Here is a 23,350-nt window from a genome sequence, read left to right on the forward strand (position 1 = left end):
ACTCTGAACCCCCTCATCTACAGCCTGAGGAACAGGGACGTGAAGGCCGCCATCTGGAAGACTCCGAGCGGGAGATCATCTGACCAGAATCATATTTCTTTTTAGTGGAATTTGAAAAGCACCGAATTAAGCTCTGGGATTGATGATGATGGTATTTGTTAAGCGCTTACTATGTGCAAAGCACTGTTCTAAGCGCTGGGAGATACAGGGTGATCAGGTTGTCCCACGTGGGGCTCACAGTCTTCGTCCCCACTTTACAGATAAGCGAACTGGGTTACAGAGAAGTGAAGTGACTTGCCCAAGGTCACACAGCAGACAACTCAGGTCCCCTTACTCTCAGGCCCGGGGTCTTTCCACTAGGCCACACTGCTTCCCCATCCTGATGAGAATAGTAATGGTAGTAATAGCTGTAGGAGAATAGTGATAATAATAATGATAATGGCATTTATTAAGGGCTTACTATGTGCAAAACACTGTTCTAAGTGCTCGGGAGGTTACAAGGTGATCAGGTTGCCCCACCGGGGGCTCACAGTCTTAATCCCCATTTTCCAGATGAGGGAACTGAGGCAAAGAGAAATTAAGTGACTTGCCCAAATCACAGAGCTGACAATTGGCCGAGCCTGGATTTGAACCCCTGACCTCTGACTCCATAGCCCGGGCTCTTTCCACTGAGCCATGCTGCTTCTCAAGTAGTGATAGTAGTGATGGTAGTAATGAAAATAGTAACAATGATTGTATTTAGCAGGTGCTTGCTATGGGCTGAACATTGTACAAAGTGCTGGAATAGATACAAGATCAGCACTATTTTACAGATGAGGAAACCAAGGCCAGAGAGATTAAATGAGTTGCCCAAAGGTAAACAGCAGGCAAATGGTGAAGCTGGGACTTGAACCCAGATCTCTTGCCCCATGGTTATATTGTTGGAATAGTAGGGGGAGTAGGAGTATTACTCTTCCACCTCCTCCTCCTCTTAGTACAACTACCACAGTGCAAAGTAGCCACCACTTGGTGAAATGATTTATAGTAAATTCTTGGAAAATTTCAACCGACAGAAGTGACACGTTCCCTATCTATAAGAGAGTTCCTGGAATGTCGGGAAGAAATTCATTCATTCATTCATTCAATCGTATTTATTGAGCACTAACTGTGTGCAGAGCACTGTATTAAGCGCTTGGGAAGTACAAGTCGGTAATATATAGAGACGGTCCCTACCCAATAACGGGCTCACAGTCTAGAAGAGGGAGAGAGATAACAAAACAAAACATGTAGACAGGGGTCAAAATCGTGAGAATAAATAGAATTAAAGCTATATGATAGAATTAAAGCTATATGATAGAATTAAAGCTATAGAAATAGGGTACTCTGGTCTTTGCCTAACCCCCAAGGCTCTGTACCCCTTGCACAAATCTATAAATTATATATCACAAATTATTTATTTATAGCAATGTCTATTTCCTCCTCTAGACAGCGAGCTTGTTGTGGGCAGGGAATGTGTCTTCCAACTCTGTTGTACTCTACGGTGTTTGACACATAGTAAGTGCTTAACAGGTTCCGTAAGACGAACCAACAATATGCTGGAAAGCGCCTCAGACTCTGGGGGTGACAATTCCCCTATCCGGTGAGACCCCGTATAGGGGAATACCTTGGAAGAATAATGAGTGGCAGTTGACCAATTTAGCCCACAAGGCCTCATCAAACACAGCACATATTTCGCAACAACAATCCGAGAACTTTGGGCCCCTTGATTCATATTCTGAGGGAAAGGAAGGCCCCGGGCATCCAGTACAGTGCTGTGCACCTAGTAAGTGGTCAATAAATACCACCTACTGATTAACTGATATAGTATCTCTAGACTGTAATAATAATAATAATAATAATGGTATTTGTTAAGCGCTTACTATGTACAAAGCACTGTTCTAAGCACTCGGGGGATACAAGATGATCAGGTTGTCCCACGTGGGGCTCACAGTTTTCATCCCCATTTTACAGATGAGGTAACTGAGGCCTAGAGAAATGAAGTGGCTTGCCCAAAGTCACACAGCTGACAATTGGTGGAGCCGGGATTTGAACCCATGACCTCTGACTCCAAAGCCCATGCTCTTTCCACTTAGCCACGCTGCTTCTCGCTCACCGTGGGCACAGAACGTATATTATTCATTGCTTTGTGCAGTGCTCTGCACACTTAAGAAATACCACCGATGAAGGTGAAGATGGCAGCGGTGCTGAGGAAAAAATGCCCTCTCCAGAGGTCATTCAATCCCTCCCCCTGCGACCGTGTACCCCGGAGGGTGTGGAGAGATCTCTCCTTCCCGGGTCTCAGTCTCCCACCCTTTGATGGCAGCAAACGTCCATTCAGGAGATCTGGATCTGGAGGTGACCAGAGTGAAGAAAAATCTGCGTCTCCGACGTTGTCATGTTGTTGTGCAGCCGAGACCCAGCGCGACTCACTTCTCTGGAAAGTCCCCATCTCAGGTCCCACTCTGTATTGGCACCCATGCCCATCGCCCTCGCTGGTCGGTCCCTCCTTAAACACCCAGTGCCACCCGACTCCCTCATCCCTCGCCCCTAATGACCTGGCCACCGCTTTTATTGAGAAAATTGTCACTACAAACCCAACAGCACTTAGGTACCTATCTGTAAATTATTTATTAGTATTAACGTCTGTCTCCCCTTCTGGACTTTAAGCTCATCGTGGGCAGGGGATGTGTCTGTTAATTGAGAAATTGTACTCTTCCAGGTTCCTGGGAGTCAGAGGTCCTGGGTTCTAATCCCAGCTCTGCCAACTGCTTGCTGTGTGATCTTGGCAAGTTACTTAAGTTCTCTGTGCCTCAGTTTCCTCAACCGTAAAATGGGGATGCAATACCAATCTTCCTTCTTACATAAGACCGTGATCCCCATGCAGGACAGCGACTGTGTCCGACCCGATTGGCTTGGTCCCAACTCAGCGCTCAGAACAGTGTTTGACACGTAGTAACTGCTCAACGATTTCCATAAAACAAACAATAAGCTGGGAAGCTCCTCAGACTCCGGGGGAGACAGTTCCCCCACCCAGCGAGACCCCGTAAAGGGGAACACCGTGGAAGACTCGTGAGTGGCACTTAACCAATCTAGCACGCAAGGCCTCAGCAAACGCACGACATATCTCCCGGCACCAATCCGAGAACTCTGGGCCCCTTGATTTATATTCCTGGGCGGAGGAAGGCCACCGATAAAAAATAATCGCATCCCTCAACCATATGCAGACCGGCCCAACTGGAGGAATGTAATCCTTGCTTTATCTCACAGAGCAAGGACAAACACAACAGTCAGGACTGTGGGGAAATTCCGGACCTGTCTGGGAGGCGATACCATGCCCGTAACACTCCCTCCTTATTCTTGTGTAACACGTTGTGTGTTCGGGCATGTTGAGACGCCACTCTGATTGATTCTGACATGGATATCTGTTGTGCTCCCTGCCCGGATCAGGGAGTGAGTATCTCTTTGCTTCCCTATCAAATCTACTTAGACTGATTCTGACATGGATATCTGTTGTGGTCCCTGCCAGGATCAGGGAGTGAGTATCTCTTCGCTTCCCTTCCAAGTCTACTTATTAAACGTAGTCTTTGCGGCCCTCGCGTCATCGGTACCTTTGAGAATCGTGTTTCGTGCACTTCCGAACCGCCTGAATCACCCCCTCAGATGGTGTCTGAAGGGGGATCGGCCTCATCCGGTGGCCGTCCGGAACGGGGTTTATTCAGTCATTCGTCCAGTCAATCGTATTTATTGAGCGCTTACTGTGTGCCGAGTACTGGACTGAGCGTGTGGAAAGTCCAATTCGGCCACAGACAGAGACAATCTCTACCCAACGACGAGCTTACAGTCTAGAAGAGGGGAGACAGACAACGAAACAAAAGAAAACAAGTAGAGAGGCATCAATAGAAATAAATAGAATGATTAATAACAATAACAATAATAATAATAATAATGGCATTTATTAAGCCCTTACTATGTGCAAAGCACTGTTCTGAGCGCTGGGGAGGTTACAAGGTGATCAGGTTGTCCCTCGGGGGGCTTTAAGTCTTAATCCCATTTTATAGATGAGGGAACTGAGGCAAAGAGAAGTTAAGTGACTTGCCCAAAATCACACAGCTGACATTTGGTGGAGCCGGGGTTTGAACCCATGACCTCTGACTCCAAAGCCTAGGCTCTTTCCACTGAGCCACACTGATCTATACATATCATTAATAAAATAATTAGAATAATAAATATGTACATAGAGACGCAAGTGCTTTGGGGTTGGGAGGGGGGTAGAGTGGAGGGAGGGAGTCGGGGAGATGGGGAGGGGAAGTGGAGCAGAGAAGGGCGGGCTCAGTCTGGAAAGGCCTCCTGGAGGAGGTGAGCTTTCAGGAGGGCTTGGAGTGGGGGTTTAATGACCTCCCAGCTACTGACTGTCTCTGGGTTACCGAAGACATTGTCTAAAATCCTCGGGCCTACAGGATGTGGCCCTGATTCTACCATCTCGCTCCTCATGTGGGGTCATGCATGACCCATGGGTCAATTAGCAAGAAATGATTCCAATGGGGAAGCTCCCGTGCCAGGGTCTGGGGAGACTGGACCTGGCTGGAAATGTTCCCGTCAAGTGTCCGAGCAGAGAAGCAGCGTGGCTCAGTGGAAAGAGCCCGGGCTTGGGAGTCGGAGGTCGTGGGTTCTAATCCCGACACTTGTCAGATCTGTGACTTGGGCTAGTCACTTCACTTCTCTGGGCCTCAGTGACCTCATCTGTCAAATGGGGATGAAGACTGTGAGCCCCCCGTGGGACAACCTGATCACCTTGTATCCCCCCAGCGCTTAGAACAGTGGTCGGCACATAGTAAGCGCTTAACAAATACCATCATTATTATTATCACTGATTACCCTCTCTGGCCCACTCGCACACAATTAGTGGCCGCCCCAGGGACGGAACTGGGGCCGATAAAGCCGCCTCGAGCCGCCAAAGAGTGACTTCAAGGAAGCTTCAGTCTTTGCGAGGATGAACGGAGGAGATAGGGGTCTGTGAAAAAGTCATCCCCTCGCTAAGGAATCTGGGACAATTGAAGGTGGTTCTGGGAGGACTACAGGAAACACGTAGACCAGTGGAATTTTTATTCGTTCCTCGGTTGTTGATCATCTTGTGCAGTGCAGCTATACATGGAATATTATGTTTCAGTGAGCATACCCTTCTTATTTCCTATAATAATAATAGCATTAATTATTTACCCTTTCCTAGATACCAAGCACCGGAGGAGATGCAACTCAGTCAGTCACTTGTATTTATTGAGGGCTTACTGTGTGCAGAGCACTGTACTAAGCTCAGCCAGGACGGAGGAGGAGGAAGAGGAGAAGGAGAAAGAGGTTGAGGAGCAGAATAACGAAAAGGAAGAAGAGGAAGAGAAGATATTAGTAATAATGATGGTATTTGTTAAGCACTTACTATGTGCCAAGCGCTGTTCTACATGCTGAGTAGAGAGAACAGTACATATCTGTATGGCTATTTTATCACGTAATTATACTTATTATATTTTTATTACTGTCCTTTAATAGTAGTAATAGTGATCCAATTTTCAGAGCAATTTTTTCCTTCCTTCCCTCCTTTTCTTCTTCTTCTTCTTCTTCTTCTTCTTCTTCTTCTTCTTCTTCTTCTTCTTCTTCTTCTTCTTCTTCTTCTTCTTCTTCTTCTTCTTCTTCTTCTTCTTCTTCTTCTTCTCCTTCTCCTTCTTTTCCTCCTCCTCCTCCTCCTCCTCCTCCTCCTCCTTCTTCCCCTGTATCTCTCAGAGGGACAAAAGGCAGTAACGGGGTGACTCTGAGCAATGTTGGCGGAGAACCCTGAGGGAATGAATCCCTGTTTTTCCCTCGGGGATCAATTACCCGTCTTCGCTACACCAGGGATCTTGGGCTGTGCTCAGCTCCGGGACACCACCCAGCCCTGCAGACGCTGGCTACTTCCTGATAAAGGTCACAGAGGGGATGAAGTCACAGGTTTTTGTCCCTTTCTACCCATCCGGATTTACTAAAAGGATAAGGAAACAGAGTCTAGAAGGAGAGACCTCTGCAGAGGGACTCACCTAGCGTTATACAAGCAGCTACCCGTCGGAGAAAGTGGGCGGTAGAAATCAGGAGGAATCGTAGAGATGCAATATGGCTTAGCGAACACATCGTGAGCCTGAAAATCCGAAGGACCTAGGTTCTAAACCCGCCTCCACCACTTGTTTGCCGTGTGACCGTGAGCACGTCACTTCACTTCTCTGTACCTCGATTCCCTCCTCTGTAAAATAGGGATGAAGACCGTGAGCCCCACGTGGGACGTGGACTAGGTCCAACCCAATTAACTTCTATCTACCCCAGCGCGTAGTACAGTGTCTGGCACAGAGTAGGCGCTGAACCAAAAACATCTAAAAAAATTGTCTGGGATCGTCCCAGAGCATCAGAGATCAAGGAGACAAGGGAGTTATTCAACTTCTGTAAGCCACTGTGACTTCTTCACTTTTATGCCTTGCAAAACTCGCACAGGTAAGACAAGGCATATAAATCTGAGGGGATTGGTTGTTATCAGTGCCTCGATACAGCCCGGGCCTGGGAGTCAGAGGTCATGGGTTCTAATCCCGGATCTGCCACTTCTCAGCTGTGTGACTTTGGGAAATAATAATAATAATAATAATAATAATAATAATAATAATAATGATAATGGCATTTATTGAGCACTTACTATGTGCAAAGCACTGTTCTAAGCGCTGGGGAGGTTACAAAGTGATCAGGTTGTCCCACGGGGTGTTCACAGTCTTAATCCCCATTTTACAGATGATGAAATTGAGGCACAGAGAAGTTAAGTGACTTGCCAAGATCCACCCTTTCCTCTCCATCCATACCACTACCCTGCTCGTTCAAGCTCTCATCCTATCCCGTCTGGACTACTGCATCAGCCTTCTCTCTGATCTCCCATCCTCGTGTCTCTCCCCACTTCAATCCATACTTTATGCTGCTGCCCGGATTGTCTTTGTCAAGAAACGCTCTGAGAATGTTACTCCCCTCCTCAAAAATCTCCAATGGCTACTAATCAATCTGCACATCAGGCAGAAACTCCTCACCCTGGGCTTCAAGGCTCTCCATCACCTCGCCCCCTCCTACCTCACCTCCCTTTTCTCCTTCTACAGCCCAGCCCGCACCCTCCACTCCTCTGCCGCTAATCTCCTCACCGTACCTCGTCCTCGCCTGTCCCGCCATCGACCCCCGGCCCACGTCATCCCCCGGGCCTGGAATGCCCTCCCTCTGCCCATCCGCCAAGCTAGCTCTCTTCCTCCCTTCAAGGCCCTACTGAGAGCTCACCTCCTCCAGGAGGCCTTCCCAGACTGAGCCCCTTCCTTCCTCTCCCCGTCATCCCCCTCTCCATCCCCCCATCTTACCTCCTTCCCTTCCCCACAGCACCTGTATATATGTTTGTACATATTTATTACTCTATTTATTTATTTATTTTACTTGTACGTATCTATTCTATTTATTTTATTTTGTTAGTATGTTTGGTTTTGTTCTCTGTCTCCCCCTTTTAGACTGTGAGCCCACTGTTGGGTAGGGACTGTCTCTATATGTTGCCAACTTGTACTTCCCAAGCGCTTAGTACAGTGCTCTGCACACAGTAAGCGCTCAATAAATGCGATTGATTGATTGATTGATTGCCCAAAGTCACACAGCTGACAATTGGCGGAGCCGAGATTTGAACCCATGACCTCTGACTCCAAAGCCCGTGCTCTTTCCATTGAGCCATGCTGCTTCTCTAAGCCTCTTAGCTTTTCTGTGCCTCAGTTCCCTCATCTGTAATATGGGGATTAAGACTGTGAGCCCCACGTGGGACAACCGTGATTACCTTGTATCCCCCCAGGGCTTAGAACAGTGCTTGGCACATAGTAAGGGCTTAACATTCATTCATTCATTCAATCGTATTTATTGAGCACTTAGTGTGTGCAGAGCACTGTACTAAGCGCTTGGGAAGTACAAGTTGGCAACATATTGAGACGGTCCCTACCCAATAACGGGCTCACAGTCTAGAAGGGGTAACAAATACATTATTATTATTATTATTATTATTATTATTATTATTATTATTATTATTATCCACGCCGGCGCTTAGTACAGTGCCTGACACGTAGTCAGTGCTTAACAAAGACAAGAATTATTGTTATCATTATTATTAGTATTATTACATAGTGCCTGGCACATAGTAAGTGATTAACAAACACCACAGGTATTAGTATTACAACAGGCAGCTTCGTCGAGGCGGGTTTTCCCAGAAGCCTCGTCTCTCTGGAGGTGATTTTAAATATAGGACAATTTGTCACTCTTTATTGCTGAATTTGACTTTCCAAGCACTTAGTCCAGTGCTCTGCACATTCATTCATTCATTCAATCGTATTTATGGAGCGCTTACTGTGTGCAGAGCACTGTACTAAGCGCTTGGGAAGTACAAGTTGGCAACAGATAGAGATGGTCCCTACCCAACAACGGGCTCACAGTCTAGAAGGGGGAGACAGACAACAAAATAAAACATGTGGACAGGTGTCAAGCCGTCAGAACAAATAGAAATAAAGCTAGATGGACATCCTTAACAAAATAAATAGAATGGTAAATATGTACAATATATAAATATCCACACTGTAAGCGCTCAATAAATAAAATTGAATGAAATAGTTAAGACCCAGTCTCCATCCCCCACAGGGCTCTTAGTTTCAGAGGAAGGGAGAAAAGGTATCACATTCCCATTTTACCGACAAGGGAATTGAGACACAGAGAGATGGGGATTTGGCCCTGGCTACCCAGCAGGCACTGAGCCAACCCTCTCCCATCTTCCTTTTGGCAGTATTTTCTCCTCCCCGGACGTATCTGTGCTTCCCTTCCTTCTCCACTTCTCCTTCCCCACACAGCACCCCTGAGCAGAAAATGGCCAACCACACTGCGCTTAGGGAATTCTTCCTGCTAGGATTCTCGGTGGTCCGGGAGCTGCAGCTGCTCCAGGCGGCGCTGTTCCTCCTGGTCTACCTGGCGGCCCTGACGGGGAATCGCCTCATCGTCGCTGTCACAATCCTCGACAGGCGCCTCCACACCCCTATGTATTTCTTCCTCAGGAACCTGTCTGTCCTCGACCTTGGCCTCATCTCCGTCACCGTCCCCAAATCCATCTACAACTCCCTGACCGAAAAAAGGTCCATCTCCTTCCTGGGCTGTGTCACACAAGTCTTCTTGGTGGTTTTCTTGGCCGACACCGAAGCGGCCCTGCTCACTGTGTTGTCCTACGACCGCTACGCGGCCATCTGCCTCCCCCTGCGCTACAAGGTCATCGTGAGCAAAGGGGTCTGTGGGAAGATGGCGGCCGCCTCCTGGCTCGGCGGGGGCCTCTCCAGCCTCGTGCTCATGGCCACCACCTCCTCTTTGTCCTTCTGCGGGTCCAACGTGATCCGCCAGTTCTTCTGCAACATCCCCCAGGTGCTCCGACATTCCTGCTCAGACGGGAAGAAATGGTGTTCGGCCTCATCACCCTCACGGTGATCATGGCTTCCAGTTGCTTCGTCTCCGTCGTTGTCTCGTACGTGCGTACCTTCCGGGCCGTGCTGAGGATGCCGGCCTCCGAGGGCCGGGCCAAAGCCTTCTCCACCTGCCTGCCCCATCTCGTGGTGGTGGCTCTGTTCTTCTTCAATGGCACCGTGGCCCACCTGAAGCCCACCCCGGACACTCCGTCTGTGGGAGATTTGGCGATGCCAGTGTTGTACGCTGTGGTGCCCCCAGCCCTGAACCCGGCCATCTACAGCCTGAGGAACCGTGACGTGACGGTGGCGATGGGGAGGCTGGTCCCACGGAAGCTCTGTGCCCCGAAGCCTATGAACTGTTGGATGCCCGGTTGATTCTTTCCCTGCCAACTTCCGTTCTGATGTGGTCCTGGAGTGGTGAATCGGTCAGTCAGTCAATCGTATTTACTGAGCGTTTACTGCATGCAGAGCACTATACTAAGCGCTTGGGACAGTACAGTATGACAATATAACAGGCATATTCCCCTCCCTCCCCACAGCACTTGTGTTTAGATATACATGTCTATAATTCTATTTACTCATATTAATGCCTGTTTTATTTGTTCTGATAATAATAATAATAAAGATGGTGTTTGTTAAGCGTTTACTATGTCCAAATCACTGTTCTAAGCACTGGGGAGGTTACAAGGTGATCAGGTTGTCCCACGGGGGGCTCACAGTTTTCATCCCCATTTTTTACAGGTGAGGTAACTGAGACACAAAGAAGGTAAGTGACTTGCCCAAAGTCACACAGCTGACAGTTGGCGGAGCCAACTGATGTGTGTTTGTGTGTGTGCGTGTGCATGTATCTATATATGTGATATATGATATAATATATCATATGATATATTATATATTAGATATATATCTAATTCTATGTATTTCTATTGAAGCTATCGATGCCTGTTTACTTATTTTAATGCCTGTCTCCCCCTTTCTACACTGTGAGCCCGTCGTGGGCAGGGATTGTCTCTCTTTGTTGCTGAATTGTACTTTCCAAGCGTTTAGTACAGCACTCTGCAAGCAGTAAGCGCTCAATAAATATGATTGAATGAACATTCCCGGTTCACAACAACTTTAGAGTCCCAGTTGGGAGGCCTCAGCGGTGACCAAGTCCGTCGGTCACTCAGTTGTATTTATGGAGCGCGTACAACATACACAGCACTGTACTAAGCGCTTGGGAGAATACAATGTAACAATAAACAGACACATTCCCTGCCCACAACAAGTTTACAGTCAAGAAAGGGGACCAAGGATAAATCACTTCTCCTTCACGCTCCCTCTTTTCCTCCCCACAACTCCTTGACTATTCCTACCTTCTCTTCCTCTCTATTTCCTTTCCTCCAGGGCTTAGCTCAGTGCCTGGCACATAGGACTACCCTCTTCATGGTGCCTCGTTTTCGCCCGTCCCGCCGTCGACCCCCGGCCCACGTCCTACCTCTCGCCTGGAATGCCCTCCCTCTTCACATCCGCCAAACTAGCTCTCTTCCCCCCTCAAAGCCCTACTGAAAACTCACCTCTTCCAGGAGGCCTTCCCAGACAGAGCCCTCCTTTTCCTCTACTCCTCCTCCCCTCTCCATCGCCCTGACTCCCTCCCTCCTCTCTACCCCCCTCCCCGCCCGACAGCACTTGGGTATCCATGTATAGATTTATAATTCTGTTTATTTTTATTAATGATGTGCATGTATCTACAATTCTATTTATTTATAACGATGCTACTGATGACCCTGTTGCCTGTTTACTTGTTCTGACATCTGTCACCCCCACTTCTAGACCGTGAGCCCGTTGTGGATAGGGACTCTCTCTGTTGCTGAATTGTCCTCTCCCAAGCGCTTAGTCCAGTGATCTGCCCACAGTAAGCGCTCAGTAAAGACGACTGAATGAATAACACAAGCACTTATCCTGCCCCGTTTTCACTACTGCATTTGTCTCCTCGCTGACCTCCCAGCGTTCCGACTCGCCCCACTCCGATCAAACAGTGCTCAAGCGTTTAGTCCAGTGCTCTGCACACAGTGAGTGCTCAATAAATACGATTGAATGAATGAATACTTCACTCTTCTGCGCATATTGTTTAACAGAATCGTTCAGTTCATGTCTCCCCACTCCTCGAGAGCCTACAGAGCCTGCAGGGGTTGCCCCTCCGCTGCCTCGTCAAACAGGAACTCCTCTCCATTGGTTTTAAGGCTCTCAATCAGCTCACCCACTCCTACCTCACCTCTCTAAGCACCTACTATTCCAGCCGGGCACGCTTCACTCCTTCTAGCGCCATCTTACGTACTGCACCCTGATAATAATAATAATGATAGTATTTGTTAAGCGCTTACTATGTGCAAAACACTGTTCTAAGCTCTGGGGTAGATACAAGGTGATCAGGTTGTCCCACGGGGGGCTCACAGTCTGAATCCCCATTTTACACATGTGGGAACTGAGGCCCAGAGAAGTGAAGTGACTTGCCCAAAGTCACACAGCTGACAAGTGGCGGAGCCGTGATTTGAACCCAGGACCTCTGACTCCAAAGCCTCTGACTCCAAAGCTTTCCACTGAGCCACGCTGCTTCTCTGATCTCATCTATCTCACCGCCGACCCCTTTCCCGCATCCTCTTCCTACTATGCACTTCAGTCTGTGATCTTTGGTCCCATGACCCTGCAACACTTTTGTGCGTACCTTTAAATAATATATTATAACTCATTTATTCGTATTAATGCGTGTCCCCTCCTCTGGACTGTAAGGTCGTTATGGGGAGGGAATGCGCCTGCTAATTCTATTGCACTTTCCCAAGTGCTTAGTACAGTGCTCTGCTCAATAAATACGATTGAGTGATCCAAGGGAGTGAATGAGTTCTCCAAGGGAGTGGGCGTGGATGGAGAATAGAATGGGACCCAGAACTGAACCTTGAGGGACCCCCACTATTAGCGGGTGGGAGGCAGAGGAGGAGACCTCCAAGGAGACTGAGAATGAGTGGACAGAGAGATAAGAGGAGAACCAGGAGAGGACAGCGCTTAGAACAGTGCTTGGCACGTAATAAGCGCTTAACAACTACCATCAGTATTAATATCATTATTATAGCGTCAGAGAAGCCGAGGTTGGATAACGTTTGCAGGAGAAGGGGGTGGCCCACAGTGTCGAAGGCAGCTGATAGGTCGAGGAGGATGAGGTTGGAGCAGAAGCCTTTGGATTTGGCAAGAAGGAGGTCACCGGTGACCTTCGAGAGGGCAGTTTCTGTGGAGCGAAGGGGACGAAAGACAGATTTGGTGGGGGGGTCTAGAAGAGAATTGGAGGACAGGAACTTGAGATGGCGGATGTAGACCACTCGCTCAAGGAGTTTGGAGAGGAAGGGTAGGGGGTGATGGGTGATACCAGGAGGGAGCCATGTGGTCAAGGGAGGGTTTTTACTGTTTTTACAGTTCTTGACGACTACTACTACTAATAATAATAATGAGCTCCAAGCCCGGGCTCTTTCCACTGAGCCACGCTGCTTCGCTACATCATGAACAGTCAAATTTCATCCAGCTAACCGACAAAGCAACAGAACAATGTCATGAATGGAACATTTTCATCCAATTAATCAACTAAACAAAAGGACTGGAACAGTAAACCTTCGCGCAGTTAATCAACTATATAGTATTCATTCATATATTATAAATTATTTACTCATATTAATGTCTGTTTCCCGCTCTAGACTGTAAGCTCATTTTGATTGATACGGAGGTGGATAGGTGACCACCGGAGATTGTTGAGGAGGCGGGTGACATAATAATAATGATGATGGTATTTGTTAAGCGCTTACTATGTGCCAAGCACCGTTCTGAGCCCTGGGGGTGGAGGGGGATACCAGGTCATCAGATTGTACCACGTGGGGCTCACAGTCTTCATCCCCATTTTCCAGATGGGGGACCTGAGGCCCAGAGAAGTGAAGTGACTTGCCCAAAGTCACACAGCCAACAGGTGGTGAAGCCGGGATTAGAACCCATGACCTCTGACTCCCATGCTCGGGCTCTTTCCACTAATTCACACTGATGCGGGCAGGAGGCGCATTGTGGGAAGGGAATGTGTCTGTTCATTCATCCTCTCCAAAGCGCTTAGCATAGTGCTTTGGACACAGTAAACGCTCAATCATAATGGTGGTATTTGTTAAGTGCTTACTATGTGCCAAGCACTGTTCTAAACGCTGAGCACTGAATACGATGGAATGAATCTACTCACCACCACAGTGGGCATGGAACGTGTCCGTTTATTGCTCTGTCGTCCTCTCCGAAGTGCTTAGCCCAGTGTTTTTGACACAGTTAAGCGCTCAGCTGTGAGGAGAAAATGTGTTCGATGTTATAGTATACTCTCACAAGCTCTTAGTACAGGGTTTCGCACACAGTAAGCGCTCAATAAATAGGATTGAATGAATGAAATACGATTGAATGAATGAAATACAATGGAATGAATGAATGAAATACGATTGAATGAATTAAGGAAATGCGATTGAGTGAATGAATGAAGGAAATACCATTTAATGAATGAAATACGATGGAATGAATGAATGAAAAACGTTGGAATGAATGAAATACGATGGAATGAATGAATGAAATACGATTGAATGAATTAAGGAAATACGATTGAGTGAATGAATGAAGGAAATACCATTTAATGAATGAAATACGATGGAATGAATGAATGAAATACGTTTGAATGAATGAAATACGATGGAACGAATGAAATACGATGCAATGAATGAATGAAATACGATCGAATGAATGAATGAAATACGATTAAATGAATGAAATATGATTGAAAAATTGAAATACGATGGAATGAATGAATAAAATACGATTGAATGAATGAACGAAATATGATGGATGAATGAAGGAAATCCGATTGAATGAATGAATGATGGAATGAATGAGCGAAATACTATCGAATGAATGAGTGAACTAGGACTGAATGACTGAATGAATCTCCTCACAACCAGCTTCCAGATCGCGCCTCCCCCCACTTCCGGCCCCTCCCGCTTCTCGCTCCCCTTCCCTCCCTCTGCCTGTCGTCACATATGATCACTCCCTCTGACCCCGCCTGCCTCCCTCTCCACCGCGTCCCTTCCCCTCGCTGCCTGTGGGCCTGCCCCTTTCCACCTCCCATCAACTCTCCAGCCCCGCGCCCCCGCCCTCCTCCGCTCGCTGTTTCCAGCCTCCTCTCCTCTCTCTTTCCGGCCCGGCGACACCCTCCCCTGTTCCAGGCCCCCCTCACTCTTTCCGGCCCCTCCCTCAGCCCCCCCCCAGTCTTCGCGTTTTCCGGCCCCGCGCCTCCCTCCCCTCAGCGATTTCCAGCCCCCCGTCTCCACTTCTTCCGGCCCCTCCCCGTTTCCAGGCCCCCCTCTCTCCTTCCGGCCCCGCCCGCGCCCCCTCACTTCGCTGCTTCGAGCCCCCCTCCACTCTTCGCGCCTTCCGAACCCGGGCCCCCCTCCCCTCCTTCCGCCCCCTCCCGAGCGCCCCCTCCCCTCAGCGGTTTCCAGCCCCCCCGGCCTCGCTCCTTCCGGACCCGTCCGCCCTACCTTAGGGCCCCCTTCCGATCAGCTGTTTCCAGCCCCCCAATCCCGGGCCCTCGCGGTTTCCAGCCCCCCCGCGGCCCGGCTTCCGGCTCCGGCTCCCGGCTTCTCCCGGCCTAAACCATGCGCTAAACGCTGGGATCGATAGGAGACCATCAATTCCCACAGGGGGAGGAAGGGGGGATCGACCCCCCATTTTGCGGCTGGGGGAAGTGACTCGGCCAAGGTCACACAGCAGCCTGGGACCGGGGCCGGATTAGAACCCAGGCCCTTGGGGCTCCCGCACCCGCCCTCCAGCCACGAGGCCATGTGATTTATCCAAGGTCACACCGCAGATTAGGACCAGAGGCGGGATTAGAGCTCCAGGCCTCCAGGCCCGGCCTCTACCCATCAGGGTACATGACTCATCCAAGGTCACACAGCAAACTTGCAACAGGGACGGGATTAGAACTCAGGTCCTCCGGCCCCCGAGCCCGGCCTCTAACCGTCAGAGTATGTGACTGGTCCCAGGTCACACAGCAGACCAGTAGCAGAGGCGGGATTAGAACCCAGGTCCTCTAACTCTAGCCACGAGGGCATGTGACTCATCCGAGGTCACACAGCAGACAGGTAAAGGAGCCAGGATTATAACTCGGGAACTCTGGCTCCCAAGGGCGGCCTTTATTCATTTAGTCATATTTATTGAGCACTTACTGTGTGCAGAGCACTGGACTAAACGCTTGGGAAGTACAGTTTATCAGGGTACGTGACTCGCCCAAGGTCACACAGCAGACAGGTAACAGAGCTGGAATTAGAACTCAGGTCCTGTGGTCCCCGGGCTCTCACCATCAGGGTATGTGAGTTTTCCAAGGTCACACAACAAACTAATAGCAGAGCCCGAATTAGAACCCAGGTCCTCTGCCCCCCCCCCCCCGGACTCTAGCCACGAGGCCACGTGATGTGACTTAGGTGCTCAAGAGACTGATTGATGTAGTGGGCACTTCCTTAGGGCAGATATCGAGCCCTCTGAGGAACAGGGGCTGTATTTAATTCCAACCTCTGCATTCTTTTGTAGCACTCAGTACAGTGCCCCACACCCAGAGCTTCCTGAACCCAATGACTACTAAGCACCAAGAAGACGATGGTGCAGCTGGAAGTACTGAGCAGATGGATTATGTGAGTTACTTTTGGAATCGCTGATTTATTTTTCCTTACGATGCCTGTCAAGCGCTTAGTATGTGCCAGGCGCTGTACTAAGCGCTGGGGTGGATACAAGCAAACCGGGTCGGACGTCCTTGCCTGACCATGGGGCTCAAGGTCTACACCCCCGTTTTACAGATGAGGTAACTGAGGCCCAGAGGAGTGAAGTGACTCGGCCAAGGTCACACAGTGGAAGAGCGATGGAGGCGGGATTAGAATCCAGGTCCTTCTGGCTCCCAGGCCCGGGCTTTACCCACTAGGCAACACGCCTACAGTCTGCATGGGCCTCACGGCCTTAAAAGTAGGAGAGAAAACAGGGAGCGAGGAAATTCGCACGGAGGAGTAAAGTGACCGGTCTAAGGTCACCGAGAGGGCTGAGCCGGGATTCATTCATTCATTCATTCATTCGATCATATATATTGAGCGCTTACTGGGTGCAAAGCACTGGACTAAGCGCTTGAGACGTCCAACTGGGCAACATAGAGAGATGGTCCCTACCGAACAACGGGCTCCCAGTCTAGAAGAAGCAGCGTGGCTCAGTGGAAAGAGCGTGGGCTTTAGAGTCAGAGGTCATGGGTTCAAATCCCGGCTCTGCCACTTGTCAGATGGGTGACTTTGGGCAAGTCACTTCACTTCTCTGGGCCTCAGTTCCCTCATCTGTCAAATGGGGATAAAGACAGTGAGCCCCCTGGGGACAAACGGAACACCTTGTAACCTCCCCAGCACTTAGAACATAGTAACGCTTAATAAATGCCATCATTATTATTATTAGAAGGGGGATTCGAACCCAGGTCGTCTGATCCCCAGGCCCGATAGGGACGCGGGCGGTGGGCTCGGAGGAAACGGGACGTGGTGGTCACAGGTGGTGTCGAGGACGTCGGAGGAGGACGGGACCGTGTCCCTCACCCGGGAGGAGTTGGGACGCCTGAATCCCAACCAGCGCAACCTCTACAATGACGTGATGCTCCAGAGCTACGGGAACCTCTTCGCCCTGGGTAACGGGGGGCACGGGGGGTGGCATCCCGGGGGTCTCCCCACTCTCCGCCTGGCCTCGACCCAAGGTCAGGGCTTCCCCGCGCCATCCCGAGTTCTGATGCCGGGTGTCCGGGGTCGGTTTCCCGTCACCCCTTGCGGGAGGGAGAGGGCAGAGGTGGGTCCGGGGGCGGGCACCGTTGCCCTCCCCTCCAGCGGGATGCCCGCTTCCCCAAACAGATGTGATCTCCGTGCTGGAGTGAGGGGGAGAGCCGTGGTTCCTCAACTGGCAGTGGGGGGGGGGACGGAGACCCGGCCAGAGACGCCCCCGAAGACCCCGCCACCGGAGACCCCGCCGCCGGAGACTCCTGCCCAGGTGAGGGGCCGCCCACCGAACCGGTACGAGTGAGGAACTCAGGCGCCGTTCCGTCGCGAGGCCCCCGGCGTTCAATATAGCGCCCAGCGTGCCATAAGCGCTCGGTAAATCCCTCCCGATGGAGTCGTCAGAGCGGATTCAGGAGGGAGCCAGGGGCGTTGGTCGTGCCGATCGCTGGACTGAGCTCCTTGGCCAGCCCAAATGGAGGATTCCTGCCCACGGAGAGCTTCACGCGGGTGGGGGCAGACGTTGCTTCGGGAATCTATCCAAACAACTCATTCAGTCGTATTTATTGAGCACTTTCTGTGCACAGAGCACTGGACTAAGCGCTTGGGAAGTCCAAGTCGGAAATGTCTAGAGACGGTCCCAACCCAACGACGGGCTCACATTCTAGAAGGGGGAGACAGACGACAAAACAAAACATGGAGACGGGTGTCAAAACCATCAGAATAAATAGAATTATAGCTATATGTACATTATTAACAAAATAAATAGAATAGTAAATATGTACAAATAAAATAGAGTAATAAATCTGTACAAACATATACAGGTGCAGTGGGGAGAGGAAGGAGGTAGGGCGGGGGGATGGGGAGGAGGAGAAGAAAAAGGGGGCTCAGTCTGGGAAGGCCTCCCAGAGGAGGTGAGCTCTTGTATCTACCCAGGCGCACAGTACAGAGTAAGCACTTAAATCCGCAAATGGTGATAGCAATTTAACGCTCTATAAGGACGGGGAGAAGAAAGTGGTCGAATAGCAAGAAAGTGAGTGCAAGCGGAAATACGAGAGAGACGATCTAACCTGGTGAACTTTTTTATGGTATTTAAGTGCTTACCACGTGACGAGTATCCGCACCCCCCGCTTCTAGACTGTGAGTCCGTTGTTGGGTAGGGACTGTCTCTATATGTTGCCACCTTGTACTTCCCAAGCGCTTAGTACAGTGCTCGGCACACAGTAAGCGCTCAATAAATTCGATTGAATGAATGAATGGGATAGATACTAGGTAATCACTCAGACCCAATCCCTGCCCCGCCATGGGGCTCAGAGGAGGAGGGAGAACAGGAATCGAATCCTCATTTTACAGATGAGTAAAACTGAGGCCCAGAGAATAATGATAATGCTGGTATTTGTTAAGCACTTGTTATGTGCCAAGCACTATTTTAAGCGCTGGGGTAGATACAAGGTAAACAGGTTGTCTCACGTAGGGCTCACAGTCTTCATCTCCATTTTACAGATGAGGGAACTGAGGCCCAGAGAAGTGACTTGCCCAAGGTCACACAGCTGACAAGCGGTACAGCCGGGATTAGAACCCACAACCTCTGGCTCCTGAGCCCGGGCTCTTTCCACTGAGCCACGCTGCTTTGTTACTTGCCCAAGGCCACCCAGCAACAGGTGGCAGAGCCGGGATTAGAACCCAGCTCTTCGGACTCTCAGTCCCAGGCTCTTTCGGCTGCTTTTCTGATTTTCATGATTTTTAAAATTTTTTGATTGTGTTTTAATGGTATTTAAGTGCTCTGCGCCAGGCACTGTACTAAGGACTGGGGTAGATTCGGGGTAATCAGGTTGCCTGCCGCTGTCCCTGTCCCACGCGGGGCTCACACTCTTAAATCCACATTTTACCTCTGTTTAGAGAAGCAGCGTGGCACAGCGGGAAGAGTCAGAAGGATCTGGGTTCCAATCCTGCCTCTGCCCCTTGTCAGCTGTGTGACGTTGGGCAAGTCACTTCACTACTCTGCGCCTCAGTTCCCTCATCTGTAAAATGGGGATGAAGACTGTGAGCCCCACTTGGGACAAGCTGATCACCTTGTAACTCCCCAGTGCTTAGATCAGTGCTGTGCATGGAGTAAGCGCTTAATAAATGCCATCATTATTATTATTACCGATGAGGGAACGGAGGCCCAACGTCACACAGTGGACAAGTGATGGAGGCAGGATTAGAACCCAGATCCTTCTGATTCTCCGGGCCGGGCTCCTCCCATTAAGATGGCACTGCTTCCACTGCCCATCCCGGTGCTACCCAACATGGCTTAGTGACTAGAGCCCGGGTTTGGGAATCAGAGGTCGTGGGTTCTAATCCTAGCTCCGTCACCTTTCATTCATTCACTCATTCAATCGTATTCACTGAGCGCTTACTGTGTGCAGAGCACTGTATTAAGTGCTTGGGAAGTACAAGTTGGCAACATATAGAGACGGTACCTACCCAACATCGGGCTCACAGTCTAGAAGGGGAAGACAGAGAACAAAACATATTAACAAAATGAAATAAATAGAATAAATATGTACAAATAAAATAAATGAATAAATAGAGTAATAAATACGTACAAACATATATACATATATACAGGGAGGGGAAGGAGGTAAGGCCGGGAGGATGGGGAGGGGGAGGAGGGGGAGAGGAAGGAGGGGGCTCAATCTGGGAAGGCCTCCTTGAGTAGCTGAGCTCTCAGTAGGGCTTTGAAGGGAGGAAGAGAGCTAGCTTGGTGGATGTGCGGAGGGAAGGCATTCAAGGACGGGGGAGGACGTGGGCCGGGGGTCGACGGTGGAACAGGCGAGAACGAGGCACAGTGAGGAGATTAGCCCACGTCATCCCCCGGGCCTGGAATGCCCTCCCTCTGCCCATCCGCCAAGCTAGCTCTCTTCCTCCCTTCAAGGCCCTGCTGAGAGCTCACCTCCTCCAGGAGGCCTTCCCAGACTGAGCCCCTTCCTTCCTCTCCCCCTCGTCCCCCTCTCCATCTCCCCCATCTTACCTCCTTCCCTTCCCCACAGCACCTGTATATATGTATATATGTTTGTACATATTTTTTTTACTCTATTTATTTATTTTATTTGTACATATCTATTCTATTTATTTTATTTTGTCAGTATGTTTGGTTTTGTTCTCTGTCTCCCCCTTTTAGACTGTGAGCCCACTGTTGGGTAGGGACTGTCTCTACATGTTGCCAATTTGTACTTCCCAAGCGCTTAGTACAGTGCTCTGCACATAGTAAGCGCTCAATAAATACGATTGATGATGATGCTTAGCGGCCGAGGAGCGGAGGGTGCGGGCTGGGTTGTAGAAGGAAAGAAGGAAGGAGAGGTAGGAGGGGGCGAGGTGATGGCGAGCCTTGAAGCCGAGGGTGAGGAGTTTCTGCCTGATGCGTAGGTTGATTGGTAGCCACTGGAGATTTTTGAGGAGGGGAGTAACATGCCCAGAACGTTTCTGCACAAAGACGATCCGGGCAGCGGTGTGAAGTATGGATTGAAGTGGGAAGAGACAGGAGGATGGGAGATCGGAGAGGAGGCTGATGCAGTAATCTAGTCGGGATAGGAGGTCTGCTGTGTGACCTTGGGCGAGTCACTTCGCTTCCTCTCTGCCTCAGAGACCTCATCTGTAAAATTGGGCTTAAGAGGGTGACTGCCTCAGAGACCTCATCTGTAAAATGGGGCTTAAGAGAGTGAACCCCATGTGGGACAGGGACCGTGTCCAACCTACCTCGTATCTACCCCAGTGCTTAGAACAATGCTTTGCATATAGTAAGTGCTTAACAGATACCTACATTAGTATTGTTATTATAATAATTAATAAAATAATAATAATGGCATTTATTAAGCGCTTACTATATGCCAAGCACTGTTCTAAGCACTGGGGAGGTTACAAGGTGATCAGGTTGTCCTAAGGGGGCACGGGGCTCACACTCTTAAATCCACAGTTTACCGCACTTAAAGAAGCAGCGTGGCTCATTGGAAAGTGCCCAGGCTTTGGAGTCAGAGGTCGTGGGTTCTAATCCAGGCTCCGCCCCTTGTCACCTGTGTGACTTTAGGCCAGTCAGTTCACTTCTCTGGGCCTCAGTTCCCTCATCTCTAAAATGGGGATGAAGACTGTGGGAAAACCTGATCACCTTGTAACCTCCCCAGCGCTTAGAACAGTGTTTTGCACATAGTAAGCGCTTAATAAATGTCATCCTTATTATTACTATTATTATTAGTCTTAATCACCATTTTCCAGATGAGGTAACTGAGGCCCAGAGAAGTGAAGTGACTCGCCCAAAGTCATGCAGTGGTGACTAGTGACTAGTGGTGGAGCCAGGATTACCCTCTTGGCAGCATATCCAAGACTAAAACTACCCATTAGGCTACACCCCCAGGCCTGGCGCTACCCACTGGGCCGGACGCCCAGGCCAGGCGCCACCCATTAGGCAGCACCCCCAGGCCCGGTGCTCCCCGATAGACGTCCCCGGTGCCCCCCCGTCCGGCTGCTCCGTCCCCCAAGCCGGCCTCTCCCGTCTGTCTCCTCAGATGAGATCGCGAAGCCCGAGGGCGGATCGCCGTGGTCGCCACCCCCGTTGCCCCCGCCGCCCCTGGAGCAGGAGCGGAGCGCGTCTCCCACGGCGGGAGGCCCGTCCGAGCTCCGCTCAGGAGAGCCCCCCGCGAGGCCTCCCCGGTCCAGGCAGAGGAAGGCCCGCCATCGCCCGCGGGCGGCGCGCCCTGCCCCGAGTGCGGTCGTCCGTCTGGGGCCCCCGCGGAGGCAGGTGGCTGGGCCCCGTGCCCGGCCTGCGGGCCCCGTCGCCCCCACCCGTGCCCCGACTGCGGCAAGGCCTTCACGCGGCCCGCTTACCTGTCCCAGCTCCGGGCCACCCACCGGGGCGAGCACCCCTTCTGCTGTGCCCAGTGCGAGAAGACCTTCCGCCGCGTCCCCCACCTGGCCCAGCACCGCGCCACGCACACGGAGGCCCGCCACTTCTCCTGCCAGGACTGCGGCCAGGCCTTCCGCCAGCACGCCGACCTGGCGGCCCACCAGTTGATGCACACGGGTGAGAGGCCCTACCCATGCCCGGACTGTGGCAAGGTGTTCGCCACCTCGTCCAGCCTGTTCAAGCACCAGCGGACCCACATGGGCGAGTGGCCCTTCCCCTGCCCGGATTGCAGCCGGGCCTTTAGTGTCAAGTCCAACCTGGTGCAGCATCAGCGCACCCACAAGGGCGAACGGCCCTACAAGTGCCCGGCCTGTAAGCAGACCTTCACCGACCGCTCCACACTGACCCACCACCGCCGCATCCACAGCAGCGAGTGGCCCTATGCCTGCCCCGACTGCGCCAAGGCATTCAGATGCAGCTCCAGCCTCATCCAGCACCGCCGCAGCCACAGCGGTGAGAAGCCGTACGCCTGCCCCGACTGCACCAAGGCCTTCAGCTCCAGCTTGCACCTGGTGAAGCACCAGTGCATCCACACTAGCAAGTGGCCCTACGCCTGCCCCGACTGCGGCCGCGCTTTCCGCTGTAGCACCATGTTCATCCAGCACCAGAAGACGCACACGGGCGAGAAGCCATACTGCTGCACCCAGTGCCCCAAGGCCTTCACCTGCAGCTCCGGCCTCATCAAGCACCGCCGCGTCCACAGCGGGGAGAAGCCCTTCCGCTGCCGTCTCTGGGGCAAGGCCTTCGCCACCTGCCCGGCCCTCGTCAAGCATCAGAAGACTCACGCCCCCGACCCCGCCAACTAGGCCGATCCCCGGGGGGGACCTATGGCGGGCTCTCCCCGCCTCGGCGGCGCAGAGGATGGCGATCGGCATCCCGCGGGCCGGGCAAGACGCCGGACGTGATGGCAGGGTCGCCCCCGTCCTCCGGCCTCGTCCAGCGCAGGGAAGCCACGGAGACGCACGTAGCGCGGTCCGGAAGCGGTCGGACGCGATCCCCGCCCTGCGCCTGGCTCTCGCTCTCGTCCCCATCTTACGGAGGCACGGGGAAAAGGGGCG

At 51.1% G+C, this 23,350-nt stretch overlaps 1 protein-coding gene and 1 pseudogene across 1 annotated transcript; both read left to right on the plus strand.

Moving 5' to 3' along the window:
- Positions 1-4,556: 4,556 nt before the first annotated feature.
- On the plus strand, positions 4,557-9,902 carry LOC119921413 (annotated as a pseudogene).
- Positions 9,903-17,742: 7,840 nt separating this feature from the next.
- On the plus strand, positions 17,743-23,098 carry LOC119921415 (zinc finger protein 501-like). Its single transcript, XM_038741653.1, has 3 exons — positions 17,743-17,860; positions 21,895-21,993; positions 22,128-23,098. The coding sequence occupies exons 1-3, from the start codon at positions 17,743-17,745 to the stop codon at positions 23,096-23,098; spliced, it is 1,188 nt and encodes a 395-aa protein (XP_038597581.1).
- The last annotated feature ends 252 nt before the right edge of the window (positions 23,099-23,350 follow it).

Source organism: Tachyglossus aculeatus, assembly GCF_015852505.1.
Source record: "Tachyglossus aculeatus isolate mTacAcu1 chromosome 12 unlocalized genomic scaffold, mTacAcu1.pri SUPER_6_unloc_2, whole genome shotgun sequence".
Lineage (NCBI taxonomy): Eukaryota > Metazoa > Chordata > Mammalia > Monotremata > Tachyglossidae > Tachyglossus > Tachyglossus aculeatus.